Genomic DNA, 15,721 nt, shown 5'->3' on the forward strand with positions numbered 1-15,721 from the left:
CCAAAGTTTCCTCAACCAGTCATCCGTTCTGGGGCATTCGGGTTTTTTCCAGATTCTGGCTATTGTAAACAGTGCTGCGATGAACATACATGTGCAGATGTTGTTTCGATTGTACTTTTTTGCCTCTCTGGGATATATTCCCAGCAGTGGTATTGCTGGGTCAAATGGGAATTCAATATCTAATTTTTTGAGAGTCGTCCAAATTGTTTTCCAGAAGGGCTGAACCAGTCGGCATTCCCACCAGCAGTGTAGAAGGGTCCCTTTCTCCCCACATCCTCTCCAACAGCGGTTGCTTTTGTTCTTTTGGATGTGTGCTAGTCTCTGTGGTGTGAGGTGGTATCTCATGGTTGTTTTGATCTGCATCTCCCTGATGATTAGTGATGCAGAGCACTTTTTCATGTGCCTTTTGGCCATTCGTATTTCTTCCTTGGTAAAGTTTCTGTTCATTTCTTTGCCCCATTTTTTGATGGGGTTGGATGTTTTATTCTTGTAGAGCTCAACCAGTGCTTTATATACCATTGATATCAACCCCTTATCTGATGTGCCCCGCTCTTTCTAGACTCATTCGCTTTGCATGATCCTCTCCAGGTCCGGCTACTCATATGCAAATTTCATGGTTTCAGAATCCGCCCCTTAACTCCATCCCCAGGTGCTCCACGGCCCCGGGTTGCTGTGAAACTCGCGTTCTTCTGACCCGGGTGGCTCTGCGAGCCCGCGGCCACACCTGGGCGGGAAGCATCACCTGGAGGGTTGGCTCGACCGACCGGAATTCCCCGGCCCCGCCCACTTCCCTTTCGGTTTCACAAACCCGGGAGGGCCCGAGCTCCGCCTCTTGCGCAAGTGTCCCGGGGGTGTCTCTGCGTCCAGCGTCCACTGCAGGAACGTCCAGCCCGAAACTCGGCTCTGTGGATAGCCGCGCCCTGCTGCAGCCTCCGGGGAAGCCCGGCGCGGGTGTGGCCAGGTCCCTGCCCGCGCCCTGAGAACCTGCGTTTCCCAGGACACGTTCCAGCTCCAGCGCGCTGGGGTCTGTGTTGAACCCCGAGAGTCGGGCTCCATCTGGCTTGGGGCGGGGGGGGGGGCGTGTTTGTTTGTCTTTAAATACCCGGGGCCACAGGTCCAGCCTTGACCCAGCGCTACTCTGGTCAATACCTGTACTGAAACCTCCTAAGAAGTTCTAAGTCCAAAACATCCACAGAGGGGCTGGAGCGACAGCGCAGCAGGGAGGGCGTTTGCCTTGCCATGCTTGTACAAGGCCGACTTGGGTTCGAGTCCCAGCATCCCATAGGGTCCTTTGAGCATCGCCAGGAGTAATTCCTGAGTGCATGAGCCAGGAGGAACCCCTGTGCAAGGCTGGGTGTGACCCCCAAAAAAGCAAAAACAAAAATAAAACATAACAAAAAAAAAAACACTGAACTTTCTGGCTCTATTATAGATATTTGTTACAGATTGAAGCCTGTAAAATTACTAATGATATGCAGTGGTTTTAAAATGCAGAAAGAGCATAGTATTTGTTTTCTACTTTCTTCATAAATGCCATTTAAATATCTTAATAAATTCATTCTTGATATTTGAAAAAGAATATATATATATATATATATATATCACAGGCCATGGGGGAGAGGGGTAAGGGGGTGAATTTCAAAGATCTCTGAACTTCACAGAAAAGAAATTCAAGTATTCCGTTAAGTCAATTATCCAGTTAAGTCAAATACTCAGTTAAGTCAGCAGCCACAGCAGAGCAAGAGAACACAGTGCCTTGTGGGGGCAGCCTGGGAACACAGGTGGGATGCGTCTGAGGTGGGGGGTGGTGAGTGAGAGGATGAGCCCTCACTCCCCACCCCTGCGAAGGAGGGGTTGGGGCAGTCAGGCAGAAGACGGGGCGCTTTCTCTTCCCAAGAGTGGAGATTGTAGGATGCGGGAAGTGGGGGAAAGGCAGGTTGGAGACAAACACGCTGTCAGGGAACAGGCATCTTCCTAAGGCCCTGCCCTCAAGCTCCTGTTTCTTTGTCCATCAATAGACACAGCGGCCCCACCTCTGGAGGGGTGATCAGGTTGAACAATGTAGCATGTTAAAAAAAAATTAAATAGTGGATGCCACATAGCATGTGCTCATTTAGGCTTTTCGTGAATTTTTGCTTCAATCCTTTAAGTCAGAGGTAATATCAGGTTCTTCGCCACTCCCGGGGGAGCCTGTGTGAAGGGCAGGTGTAGGATGGGGGTGATGCCATGGGTCAGATCTCAGAATAGCATCCCATTATGGAACTCCTTGCGTCCCTTCCTCACATTTCAGTATCATCTGAGAAGATTCTTGCCAGCTGGGACAGCTCCTTCCCTGTTCCCCTCCTCCGGGCCCTTTCTGCTCCTCTTCTCTGTGAAGCGTCAGCTCCTCGCACTTATGAGGTGCCCACGGTCTGCCCCGCATGGCAGCCGCAGGTGTGGAGGAGATTGGTGTGGCCACAGTGCCCTTGCCTTGACAGCTAAACCATGGAGGGGGCTCTCAAAAAGTCTTCCTTATTTCAACACTGAGTAAAGCCATCACTGTATCATTGTATCACTGTCATCCTGTTGTTCATCAATTTACTCGAGCAGGCGCCAGCAATGTCACCATTCGTCCCAGCCCTGAGGTTTTAGCAGCCTCTCCTTACTCATCTTTCCCAACGATTGGAGGCTCTTTCAGGGTCAGGGGAATGAGACCTATCGTTACTGTTTTTGGCATATCAAATACACCACGGGGAGCTTGCCAGGCTCTGCCGTGTGGGCGGGATACTCTCTCCGTAGCTTGCTGGGCTCTCCAAGAGGTGTATATATATATATATATATATATATATATATATATATACACACACACATATATATACATATATATATATATTTCCCTATGATGAATATGTTCACTCATGCATGAGGCTTGACCTGAGCATGTGAAAAGTGGCCTGGAGCATGGCGGCAGTTGGGTAGTGGAGGTCGGCTGCCGGGGCTGGGTCCCTTGAGGCGGGGAGGGCTCTCCCCCACCCCCCTATGGGGTGCCCCCGAGTGGAAACAGCCTGGCACACTGTCCGGTGGCATGGTTCTGGGGGCCTTGTCTTATGCTCCCCTCCGGGAGAAGCAGCCGTGAGTTCTGCAGGGTGGCCGATGAGGAGGTTATCTGGCCCCCGGCAGTAGGTGGCATATGGGGGTGACCCCTGGGTCACGGGAGACTGGGGGAAGCAGGCAGAGGATATCTTAAGCGCAGGGCATTGCGCTCATGCTGAGCCTGAGGTCAGCGGGGGGCGAGCTGTGTGGGAGGAGGACCAGGAATCCTCTGTAAGTCTCTCTCAGAGACTTTTGGGGCGCAGCCCTGGGCAGGGCAGGAGGCACCAGCCCTGGGGGATGGAGCCAGCAGGAAGTGCCTGGAAGAGACAGGGGGACACAGGGCCATGGCGCGCAGTGAGAGGGTCTTCTGCGAGGCACGGCTGACGTTTCCAGGCGGGAGACTGTTTCTCGGGAGGGGGTCGATGTTGCTGAGGCCGCCTGGGCAGGCAGGGGCTGGCTCCTTCCTCTGCCGTCAGACAGACGTGGCTGGCTCTGCACGGCTCTCCGCCTCTCCTCTCTCCTCCTCTCCTCCCCGTCCTGCTGAGTGGTGCAGCCTGTGCTGGGAAAGTAGCCTCGGGAATCGTGGGTCATTCTTCCTGCAGAGGCCAGAGTTCTGTCCAAACAGCTGGCCAGGGCCCTGTTTCTCTGCTCTCATGGATGCTGAGAATAAAGTGGGCACCGGGAAATAGACACAGCTTGCATTGAGGAGCTTTTAATCCAGACCAGTCACACACACACACACACACACACACACACACACACACACACACGCACACACACACACACACGCACACACACACACACACACACACACACACACAGAGCAAGAAAGAAACCCTACACTCAAACTTTGCCCCTCCCCCTGGCCTGGTCTCTGAGACTCTCGTCCTCTCCCCCTCCGCTGTTAATTCCATTTCTTTTCGTCCAACTCCCATGTCCTGTGACATTAATTACCGGAAACTGTTCAATGGCGGGTCCATAGATAGGTACGGCGTTTGCCTCCACTGTGGCTAACCCCGGCTCTATTCCCAGCAGCCGCCGATGGCCAGGAGTGATCCTTGAGGGCCATCGGCCGTGACCAACTCCCCCTGCCCACAAACGCTTTCTCTTAAAGTGAGCCTTGGGAATTCATTTTCAAGTCAGGGTATGAAGGGGACACCAGATCCACCCTTCCCACAAGGGTCCTTGTGTTCTGTCTTGTCTCACACCCAGGACGGAATGGTGGCAGGGCGAGCACATGCGATAGAACTTGGACAGAAGGCTAAATTAATGTATTTTCAAAGACAAGTGACCCCCCCGCCCCGCCCCCAGGAACAGTCCGCTTTCCCGTTTCCTGCATGGATCGATAGGTTTGGTATGGACGAAGTAATCAGGTTCTGGTGACAGGCGGCGGCCTTGGGGATTTATAACTCACGCCTAGAAGAAGCTTCCGGCCCCTGCACATGCCAGCTGCAGCCCTGCAAACGCAGCCAGTGTGGGCTGCCAGGACGAGTGCTCCTGCTTCCTTGCTCTTTGCTCTTGATGCTTTCTATAAGCTGCTGCTGCAAAAAAAAATAAAAAAGTAAAAAGAAAAAATTCAAGGCCGTTCCATCATGGGTCCATCAACAAAAGAAAATCTTACCTTGACGCCTTACACCCACCTCTCCCCGCTCCCAGTTAAAGAGTGGAGGGGGGCGGGGGGGAGAGGAGGGGAGAAGGAGGAAGATCTTTGTAACGATGATGTTAGCCAGAGACGCTCCGTGCCTGACCGGGATTGGGCAGCAGAACCTGTGGCACACTTTCCCACTCGCCACAGACTTCCCGGTGGCAGGCTGGCCTAGGTCAGCCGCCTGCCCCCTGAGCTGAAGTGAAGTCGGCCTGATCGCCAGGGTGGCCGTTTGCCTTCGTTAAACCATCGTTTAAGTGTGAGCCACGCCGGCACCGCAATGTGGAATGCACTTGAACTTGAACGTAAAATGCCATAGACTCGGCAGTTCTGTGGCGGAGTTGATCTGGCTTTAGCCCACTCCTGCCCCTTGCATCTGACAGGCGGCAGCTGAGGGAAGAAGGGAGCCTCTCAGACGTTGTTAAATATGTTTGTTTACCCACAGCACACATCCTAGCGTCTTACCACAGGATTCCCACACCTGGTAATCACCAGAAAGTGGAATTCCCAAGGGACTGGGCGCTTGACCTCTTTTATTTTGTCCATCACGGAGGGGGTCGGGGGTGAAAGTGGTTTCTGGCGTGTTAATTATGAGTCAGCCGGGGCGGTTGTAAAATGGTAATGACTGTCATCACTGACCCAGGCCTGCTTCAAAGAAACTCAGGTGTTTGCTTCTCCAGCTCATCTCACTGACCGGCCCAGATTACCAAATTATTATTTACACCATTGGCCGTGATCAGAGCACCTACCTATTAAGGCGTTTGGCTCCAGAAATAAATAGCTGTCAGCTGGGGCGGAGGCTGGTTGGTTTCCTCCAGTTTTTGTTTTCTATCCTGCTGGAATTGATTTTGGAGGCTGATAGTCTAGGCTAATGAAGACAATTAAAATGCGAAGCACAAAACAGCAACATCCGAGGTAACCGAGTCCCCCACGATAGTGGGATGAGGGGGAAAAGTGCTGATCAGAACTGAAAGTAGGATTATACTGCCACCTGGTGGGGTAGAGGGGCATCTACTTTTTTTTTTCCTTTTTGGGTCACACCCAAAAACATGCGCAGGGGTTACTCCTGGCTTTGCACTTAGGAATTATTCCTGGCGGTGCTCAGGGGACCATATGGGATGCTGGGAATCGAACCCAGGTCGGCTGCATGCAAGGCCCTACCCGCTGTGCTATTGCTCCAGCCCCAAGGGGGCATCTACTTTTAAATTCAAAGTACAGTACGTGGGTTTGAATTGAAAACCCATCTGCTTTGGGTTTTTCCCATGAGTCTCGGGTTACAATGTGAAATAAACAATTTTTAAAAAAGCATATTAAGCATTTAATGAAAATGATTATTCAGAGCAGCTTCCTAAAGAATCCCCAACATAAATCCTGTAACGCCGAACACTATTCTCAGGGCGAATAAGAAGTTACCACAGGAGTTTGAAATTTTACACGGGGTGGGATGGGACGCCGTTACAGAAATAGCACGCATTGTGCTAGGTTCTACTCTCTGGGCATAAGCGTGTGTGAGCGTGTGAGTGTGTGAGTGAGTGTGTGTGTGTGTGTGTGTGTGTGTGTGTGTCATTTTAGCCCCACAAGAACTGATGCACAACTATGAAACCGCATCTGCAGTTCCATCCCTGTGACTGTCCCCTGCCTCTCACCTCAGCGGGGCCTTGGGCGCCTTAGATAACGTCAGCTGAGGCGCAGTGACCGGTCCTACTTTGCCCAGCATTGCGTAGCTCAAGGGGTCTTTGCACCTGTGGATTAAAATCGCTTCATTTCTGCCCGTGTAAATTCTGGGTGCTTAGAAGGCATCTTCCCTGCTAAAGGGACCGGCAGACACAAGGTGTTTCTCAGAGCGTCGCCTTCCCCCTGTGGTGCCTGCCCAGGGCTTGCTGTGGGGAGCGCCAGCCTGTGGCCGGACCCTCCCTCTCTGACTGGCCAGTGTTTCTTCCCAGACCCGGGCCCTCCTCCCCTCGTATCCCCTCTGGCCACTGACACAGGAAAGGTGCCTGGGCAGGACTCTGTGCCCCCACGCCCCACTGCTCAGTGAGGTGCCAGGCGTTTCCTTTAACGCGTTTTCTTTATTTTATTTTATTTTATTTTGGTTTTTGGGTCACACCCGGCGATGCACAGGGGTTACTCCTGGCTCTTCACTCAGGAATTACCCCTGGCGGTGCTCAGGGGACCATATGGGACGCTGGGATTAGAACCCGGGTCGGCCGCGTGCAAGGCAAACGCCCTACCCGCTGTGCTATCGCTCCAGCCCCGTCGTGTAGTGGTTATCACGTTCGCCTAACGCGTTTTCTTTAAAGCGTTTTCTCAGCTGGTGAGAGGCGAGTGTCGCCCGGCTGTGCACCCAGGACAGCCCGACAGCCCATAGTCCCGGGCCCCAGTGGGAGGAGAGAAATTGAATAATCTAGGGCCCTGAGCTCGGGGAAAGAGGAGCGGGTTGCACCCGGAAGTCCCGCCATGAGCGCCCAGGACCTGCTCACGGCACCAGGAGAGTGACCAGTACTGGCCCTGCCTGCCCCCTGCTGTGGCCGCTGCCCACAGGCTCTCCTGTGCAGATGAGCTCTACCGTATTCCACTGCATAATCCTAGCAGGTCTGATGCCAGATTTAGGGGGCCCCAAAGTGGGGTGCGATCCTGACAGGAAGCTTTCTGAACGTCGTGCTGGTGTGACTGGAAGCACAGGTGTGGCGCTTCTGTGGCTGTGAGGTACAGCCCGCGTGCTGGTCGCCCAAGGTGACCGGGAGGGCCGAGAGCCCTGACTCCAGGTCTGCCTGCTTCTCAGTCAACATGGTGATTCTTTTTTTTGGGGGGGTCACACCCAGCGATGCTCAGGGGTTAGTCCTGGCTCTGCACTCAGGATTCACTCCTGGTGGTGCTCAGGGGACCATATGGGATGCTGGGAATCGAACCTGGATTGGCCGTGTGCAAGGCAAACGCCCTACCCGCTGTGCTACCGCTCCAGCCCCCAGTGATGATTCTTTCCATTGTGCGATTTTCATCCACAGTGAGATTATTTTTTTTTTTGAAAGTTTCTCTTCCAATCGCTTTTCAGATAATTCTAGTGGAAGGGGAGTTTGACACACTTTCTCTGAGCTACCTCCTCTATTTAGGGACTCAGAATCTGCTTTGATCTTCTTTCTCCCTGTTCTGTTGTCTGGGCACCCCACATATTTCATTATATTCTATCAGCCGAGCCCTGGAGGGAGAGAGAGAGAGAGAGAGAGAGAGAGAGAGAGAGAGAGAGAGAGAGAGAGAGAGAGAGAGAGAGAGAGAGGCAGCAGACAAAACTGGAGAGAGGTGTGCTGCGGACCCCTCCTGGCTTATTTGGGTGATAGTTGACTCTGAAAAATTCTCTCAGTACCCTGCTTTCTACGAACTTGGCACTTTATAATTGGACGGTGAAATTTATTGTCAGGGAAGAAAAGGAGGCGCAGTGAACACGTCCCCGATGTGTTTTGTGTTTCCTCCAGTGGATTATGCTTTGGAGCTGTGTATAAATATATCTCACGCGTGCACAAAAAGTCACAGTGGGCTAAGTTGGTTTGTGCAGGCTGGAGTGACCCCCAGCAGCGTGCTGGGGCCCCTGAGGTGCCAGCCTACACAGCAGGCACACACACACACTCACACACACACACACACACACACACACACACACACACACACACACACCCTTTGATCTCTCTTCAGGCCCCTGGGATACATTTCATTTCATTTTCTATTTTGTGCTAAATAATTGTGATTTTTTTTCCTTCAAACGTTCACCCTAGATTAAGTGTCTATCCCATTATAAGGTGGGAGATGGTGCCCCACCGGAAACCCAGCCCAGGTCCGGATGGTCGACCCTAGCTGGGCAAAGCAAAACAACGTAGTTCTCAGAATGTAAATGAGCAGCAGAACTGCGCCCAGGAAGGACTGGAATAAAGCAGTTGAGGGTCTTCTTATGTTAGGGCTGCGTGGGCAGTATTAGAGGGAGAAACTGTCACCCTGGCCTGGCCGTGGGAAGCAGCCCCGCCTGCTCTCGGGTGCCCGTCGGGCTTCCATGTCCTTAACGTGTGTCAGCTTGAGCACTGGCTCGTGCGTTTGGAGTGGGGACGTGCATGAAGCTGCGCTGAGGAGCGGGCCGGCCTGTGTGCAATCCCCGGTCACACGCGTGGCCGCACGGCTCACAGTCAGTGTGCGCTCGTTCGTCTCAGTCTCTGCACCAGCCCTTGCGGGACGGAGGTCGAGGGTGCTGATCTGATCGGCCTTCGTAGCGTCCCACCACGGGAGCAGCCCAGGCTCTCCACGTGGGCGCAGGGGTGACTTACCTGTGGGGCAGTGATTTTACACGGATTCTTAAAATGAAGACTAAATAAATCATGATCACGGAATCCCGTTAATCACCGGTTTCTCGGGTGGGCTCAGTAACCTCTCCATTCATCCTTTCCCTGAGATCTTAGAAGTCTATCTCGACTTGGCCCTCCTAATGATGTTGCACTGGAGGCTCTTCAGGGTCAGGGGAATGAGATCCAGCTTGTTACTGGATTTAGCACATGAATACACCATGGGAAGCTTGCAAGGCTATCCCATGTGGGCAGGAAACTCTCAGAAGATTGCCAGTTTCTCCAGAGGGAGAAGTAGGCTACAAGATATCGCTTCTGAGAGCTTGCTTTTAAGTCTCTCTCTGGATGTTGGCTGTTGATGGGATTACACACACCTGGGTTCCTCTGCCGGTACCTTCATGGGTGAGGCCTGTCCGAATGTGTGGAGAGGGGCCTTGAGCAAGGCTGTGGCTAGGCTCCAGTGGTCTTCGGCCCGCCAGGAGCTCTGCTCGGGGTGGGGAGGGAAGCTGGAGCCCATACCCTCCGAGGGGCCCCAGGGAAGACAGCCAGGCATGCGGGCAAGAGACTCTGATTTTTAAAAAAAATTTTTTTCTAATTTTTTTTTTAATTTAATTTTTTTTAATTTTTTTTAAAATTTAAAAAAATTTATTTAGTTTTCCCCAGTATATCTGGCCTTGGGAAGACTAAATAAAAATTTTTTTAAAATTAAATAAGATTATCATGACCTTGTATAATCTGCAGATTATTGCTAAGAATTTGTCTATATTTTTTGAATGGCATACATATAAAGTATACACACATTTAGAAACTTTTTTTTTTTTGCTTTTTGGGTCATACTCGACGATGCACAGGAGTTACACAGGAGTGCTCGGGAGGCCATATGGGATGCTGGGAATCGAACCCGGGTCAGCCTCGTGCAAGGCAAACGCCCTACCTGCTGTCCTATCACCCCAGCCCCAGACATTTAAAAACTTTAAAGAGAAACCATATAGATATTTGTTAATGTCTTTAATAAAATATTATCAGAAGTCAAAGACAGGAAACTAAATTGCTAATAAATTTGAATAATACTGGTTATGAGTCCCTTAGTGTTGCATTTTATAAATAAGCTTTTCAGCCTAGGGAAGTATGGTAGAGAAATTATGCATATTTTGAAAAATTTACAAGCATTTATGTCAGCTAAATATCAATACAATATATCCTCAGGGGAAAAAATCTGCATTAGTGAGTTTTATTATGGAGTTTTCACATAATTTTCAAGTTAAACCTATACCTCATAGCCATGATTACAGTGACCAAAAATATAATCACGCATCCTAGTTACAAATAGTATTTATGGAAAATAAATGTTTTTATTTGGGGGCCAAATCCAGGGATGCTCAGGGTTTACTCTTGGAATTTCCCCTGAGCACCACTAGGGGTCACTCCTGAGCAAGACTAGATTTTGCCAGACATTCGAAATGATAATAATAAGAATTCTCCATATTTACCAAAATAATAAGTAAGCCCTGAGAACTCCTGAATGTGGGAGGGGGAGGGGGAGGGAGGGAGGGGGAGGGGTGAAGGGGGAGGCAGGGCTGGCCCCCTAGCCTCCCACTGCACCCATTTCCCTGAGCTTGTGTGCAGACAATCTTTTCCGGCCAGCCCCGCCCCCGCAGCCCCAGGCTGTGCTAAGTAAGTACTCTCGTCTTCATTTCTGTGTGAGAAAGAGACACAGGCTTAGTCCCCGAGGGGCGGCCACTGGGGTCAGGTGAGGCCCAGTGAGGGGCCGACCATCTCACCAGCGTTTGTCTTTGCCCTTTGCCTGCAGGAGCTGAGCAGCCCATGTCACCGCCCTGAGGGACTGACCCACCGCCATGGGGCCGCCCGGGGGCCTGCTGGGCGCAGGGCAGGGGCAGGTGGTCCTGTGGGGCAGCCTGGCAGCGGCGGCCACCATCCTGCTCATCACCTTCCTCATCCTCCTGTGCTCCAGCTGTGACAGGTGAGAGCTGGGCACCCGCACCCTGCAGCGTCCTGCCCCGGAGACGGGGACCGGGGGTGAGGCTGGAAGCCCGGGCTGAGGGCTCGGACAGGGTGGGGACACGCCGCGCAGGGCTAGCCCAGGTGTGGTCCTCCAGCCCCGCCAGGAGCCATCCCTGAGCACAGAGCCAGGAGTGAGCCTTGAGCACTGTTGGCGTGGCCCCCAAACAGGAGAGATGGGGGGTGGGGGAGGAAGAATATTGGAAGCAAACAGCACAGGGTGGAGGTGTGTGGCTGACCCCAGTTCCCTCTCCGACACTGCATATGGCCCCAAACACTGCCAGAGACGGGCCCCTGAGAACACAGCACAGCCAAGCCCTGAGCATGCCTGAGGGGGAGAGAGGGAGGGGGGAGGAAGGAAGGAAGGAAGGAAGGAAGGAAGGAAGGAAGGAAGGAAGGAAGGAAGGAAGGAAGGAAGGAAGGAAGGAAGGAAGGAAGGAAGGGAGGGAGGGAGGGAGGGAAGGAGGGAGGGAGGGGAGAGAGAAAGAAAGAAAGAAAGAAAGAAAGAAAGAAAGAAAGAAAGAAAGAAAGAAAGAAAGAAAGAAAGAAAGAAAGAAAGAAAGAAAGAAAGAAAGAAAGAAAGAGAAAGGGAAGAAGGGAGGAAGGAAGGAATGAGGGAAGGAAGGGAGGGAGGGAAGAAGGAAGGAAGGAAGGAAGGAAGGAAGGAAGGAAGGAAGGAAGGAAGGAAGGAAGGAAGGAAGGAAGGAAGGAAGGAAGGAAGGAAGGACGGGAGGGAGGGAGGGAGGGAGGACAGACGAGAATCCCACTGCACCCATTTTCCCCGAAGATGGTGTTTGTGCAGCGGCACATGTCCCCGACATGTCCCCGACGTGTCCCCCACGTGTCCCCAGCCCGCAGAGTCCCTGGGCACCGCAGGCCCCAGCCCCGCCCGCTGGCCTAGTGTCCGGCATCGCAGGGCGGCCTGGCGCAGGGTCACGGTCACGGTGGCGCCGCAGACCCCTGAGCAGGGAGAAAGGAAAGGGGGGGATGGGACGGAGCCGCGTGTCCGGTCTCTGGGCAGTGGCTGGACGCGCCCTGGGCGGCGAAACCTCCCGCAGGGCATTTCTGCCGTTTTTGCTCCACCCAGCGTGCGACTGTGTGTCGCCCTCCCGTCCCCTCCGTGGCATTCTCGGGTGTCCCCGCCTCGGACGCGCGGCCCGTGCCAACTGCGAGTCGCGGAGAGCTCTTGTCGCGGTGGTTGGACGGGGTCGTCCCCTGAAGGGTCTTTTAGCTGGAGCCGAGGCTCCTGAACAGGTTCTTCTTCGTAGGGGGGGATGCCGTGGTCGCGGCTGTTTGTCATGTCCTCTCTGGGGCCACGCTCAGAGCCGGGGGCTTGCTTCTGGCTCTGCTCGGGGGTCCTGGTGGGGCTCTGGGGACCGTGTGGGGCGTCGGGGGCTGGACCTGGCCGGCCAGGTGCAAGGCGCGGGTCCTGCCCGCAGGCCTGTCTCTGCAGCCCCTGGCTCCTTAGCTTAGAGAAGCAGCAGGGGACCGTGAGGCCCAGCAGGACAGTTTTCTGTGCGGTGCTCAGGGACGCGGGTGAGTCTCTAATCCCTGCTGGGCTCCGTCTCCCGCTCCAACTCGGACTCGGCCGGCTGGTCAGGCCTTCGTAGCAAACTCAAGAAACGGACCGCATTTGGGGCTGGAGTGATAGCACAGTGGGTAGGGCGTTTGCCTTGGCACGCGGCCGACCCGGGTTCGAATCCCAGCATCCCATATGGTCCCCTGAGCACTGCCAGGGGTATTTCCTGAGTGCATGAGCCAGGAATGACCCCTGTGCATCGCCAGGTGTGACCCAAAAAGCAAAAAAAAAAAAAAAAAGAAATGAACCGCACTCTTCCAAAGACTGCCTCGTGGGGAGGATAAGGCTGCTTCTCTCGGCTCCACTGGCTCCCAGCCCTGGCCGGCTAGGACTCTGGCAGGAAGATTCAGGAGCTGAGCACCCAGGCCCCAACACACACATGCACACGCACACACAAGCACACACACACACACACACACACACACACGCGCGCGCACACACACACGCACACACCTGTCAGCCTCTCACCCTGGACCTGGCAGGAAGATGCAGGAGCTGAGCGCCCCACCCCCAACACACACAGACACACACAGATACACACACACACACACACACACACACACACACACACACACACATACACACCTGTCAGCCCCTCACCCTGGACCAGGCAGGAAGATTCAGGAGCTGAGCACCCCAGCCCCAACACACACATGCACATGCACACACAAGCACACACACACACATACACACACACACACACACACACACACACACACACCCCTGTCAGCCTCTCACCCTGGACCTGGCAGGAAGATGCAGGAGCTGAGCGCCCCACCCCCAACACACACAGACACAAACACACACATACACAGACACACACATACAGACACACACACAGACACACACACAGACACACACAGAGACACACACAGACACACACACGTCAGCCTCTCACCGTGGACCTGAGTGTGCAGCTTCTGCAATTATGCTCCTGCCCACTAGATGGCAGTCTTGCTTTACCAATTTGGGAGAAACTGGTCCGTCGCAATTTGGACACACTTTCTTTAGTGTGTCCCGAGTAAAAATAAATTCTATTTTTACTTGACAGAACTTTTCCATAGACTGGAAATACATATGACTCATCCTCAGAGCATGTTCCCTTCCCAGGGAGCCAACCGTGCATTCTGTTTATTTTCTCGGTCCTGTTGCGGGGTGTGACTGTGTCTGGAGAGGAGAGGAGAGATAAGAACCCCTGGGTTTCTCGGATTTCATTTTTTTAAGAAAGGGGAAAAAAGAGCACTAGTTCCCGTATTCTTAAAATGAACAGCCTTTACTCGGGAACCTTTGTCCATCTTATTGTTGAGAATTTTGGGGCCCCTGGAAAGAAGAGGTGGGGGGGGGGCTCCTGGGAACCCACCAGCCCCTTTCAGGCTCAGCAGAGTTAACTGGTTCCTGAGGGGCTGAGACCTCGAGAACAGGCGAACAGGCAGGCTGCCGAGGGCACGGGGTGGCAGGTAAGGCATTTGCCTTGCACGAGGCCGACCCAGTTCCTTCCCCGCGCCACACGGGCCCCAGACACCACCGGGAGCAGCCGCTGAGCCCCGCTGGGCGTGGCCCCAAACCCACCAAAAACATAAGTAGGAAACAGGAGCGTACCTTGACTTTAGGCGGCATATTTGGTAACCAAACCATGTTTTGTTTTCCACGGCAGAGAAAAGAAGCCAAGACAACACAGTGGGGATGATGAGAACCTGATGAACGTGGTGAGTGCGAGCACACATGTGTGCTGTGCACATGTGTGTATGTGTGTGCACATGAGTGCGCAGGTGCATGCGCATGTTTGCACGTGTGTGCATAGATGAGTGCACAAGCTTGCATTTATGAGTGCATATGTGTGCATGTATGAGAGCACACGTGTGAGTGTATGAGTAAACACATTGTGCATGCACGTGTGTTTGAGCATGTATGTGCATGTACATGAGGGCACATGTGTGCTTGTATGAGCACACGAGATGGATGAAGCCTGAGACTCAGCTAATGATGAAGCAGCTCTCTGCTCTTGGGGACGAGACCGTCATTCCCACGTACTGCCTCTCCTTGTCGTTGTCACGGCGAGTTTTGAGGAGTACTGGCACAGTGTTTTCTTAAGCTCCACATACCGAGCAAAAGAAATTTGGCATAAAACTGGCGAGGGCTTTGCAGTGAAGTGCAATATCTTTGACGAAATCAAAATCTGTCCCCTTGTGACAGAGGCGGGCGATGCCTTCCGCTGGCCTCCCTGGTGGGCACAGCTCACAGACCACAAAGGTCCCCAGAGCCTGGAGCAGGCGCAGAGCTGCTCTGTGCCAGGGTCACTTCTGACCAGCACCGGCCGTCCAGGGGCTCTGACTTAAAGTCACTTTAAGGGAGCAGAAATGTTGCCTATAAGCTGCTGACCGGGACTCCCTCACTGGCCCCCATCTCTTCCCCGGAGCCCTGCCAAGAGCCATCCCTGAGCACTGTGCCAGGAGTAAGCCCTGAGCACCTCCGGTTGTGGCCTCAACCACCCCCGCCCCCCCAGGCAGGAAGCGCTGAGCATGGGCGCATCCGGGTCCCCTGAGACTCTGGACAGTCCAGGCAATAGGACTTTCCGGGGTGGCGGCTCGTGACTCAGTCCCCTCCAGCCACACAGGGCTCCCGGGCACTCAGAATGTGACAGATCAGCTAAGACAATTGGTTCCGGGTCACGCAGCTTGTCACGCATGTAGGCCTAAGCTGTACGTGTGGATCTTGGCGCGGGGCAGCGGTTCCCGTCTGTGGAAGAGGCCGGGCCGTGCGCAGAGACTCAGGAGTGGGGTGTTTCCCTTTCTGCAGACTTCCGACAAGGAGATGTTCAGCCGCTCCATCACGAGCCTGGCCACGGACGCCCCCATCAGCAGCGAGCAGAACGGGGCGCTCACCAACGGAGACGGTAAGTCCTCCTCAGACGCTGCCGCTGGGGCCTGAGGCCGCGGCCAGGGGGAAGGGACATCGGGGAGGGCACTTGCCTCACGTGCAGCCGACCCAGGCTCCGTCCCCGGTACCCTGAGTGGTCCCCGAAGCATCCCAGAGTGAGTCCTGAGTGCGGAGCCGGGAGGGACCTCTGAGCATCCCACGACAGAG

The 15,721-nt window shown here is 53.8% G+C and overlaps 1 protein-coding gene across 1 annotated transcript in view; it reads left to right on the top strand.

Annotated features, from left to right (window-relative positions):
* Nucleotides 1–15,721, top strand: part of PAG1 (phosphoprotein membrane anchor with glycosphingolipid microdomains 1) — a 165,305-nt gene that overhangs the window by 134,035 nt on the left and 15,549 nt on the right. Inside the window, exons 4-6 of the mRNA XM_055126776.1 lie at nt 10,850–11,020; nt 14,292–14,343; nt 15,434–15,530. Of these exons, the coding sequence (XP_054982751.1) occupies nt 10,896–11,020; nt 14,292–14,343; nt 15,434–15,530 (274 nt within the window). The 5' untranslated portion in view covers nt 10,850–10,895. The remainder of the gene's footprint in view (nt 1–10,849; nt 11,021–14,291; nt 14,344–15,433; nt 15,531–15,721) is intronic.

Source organism: Sorex araneus, chromosome 2 (assembly GCF_027595985.1).
Source record: "Sorex araneus isolate mSorAra2 chromosome 2, mSorAra2.pri, whole genome shotgun sequence".
NCBI classification, from domain to species: domain Eukaryota; kingdom Metazoa; phylum Chordata; class Mammalia; order Eulipotyphla; family Soricidae; genus Sorex; species Sorex araneus.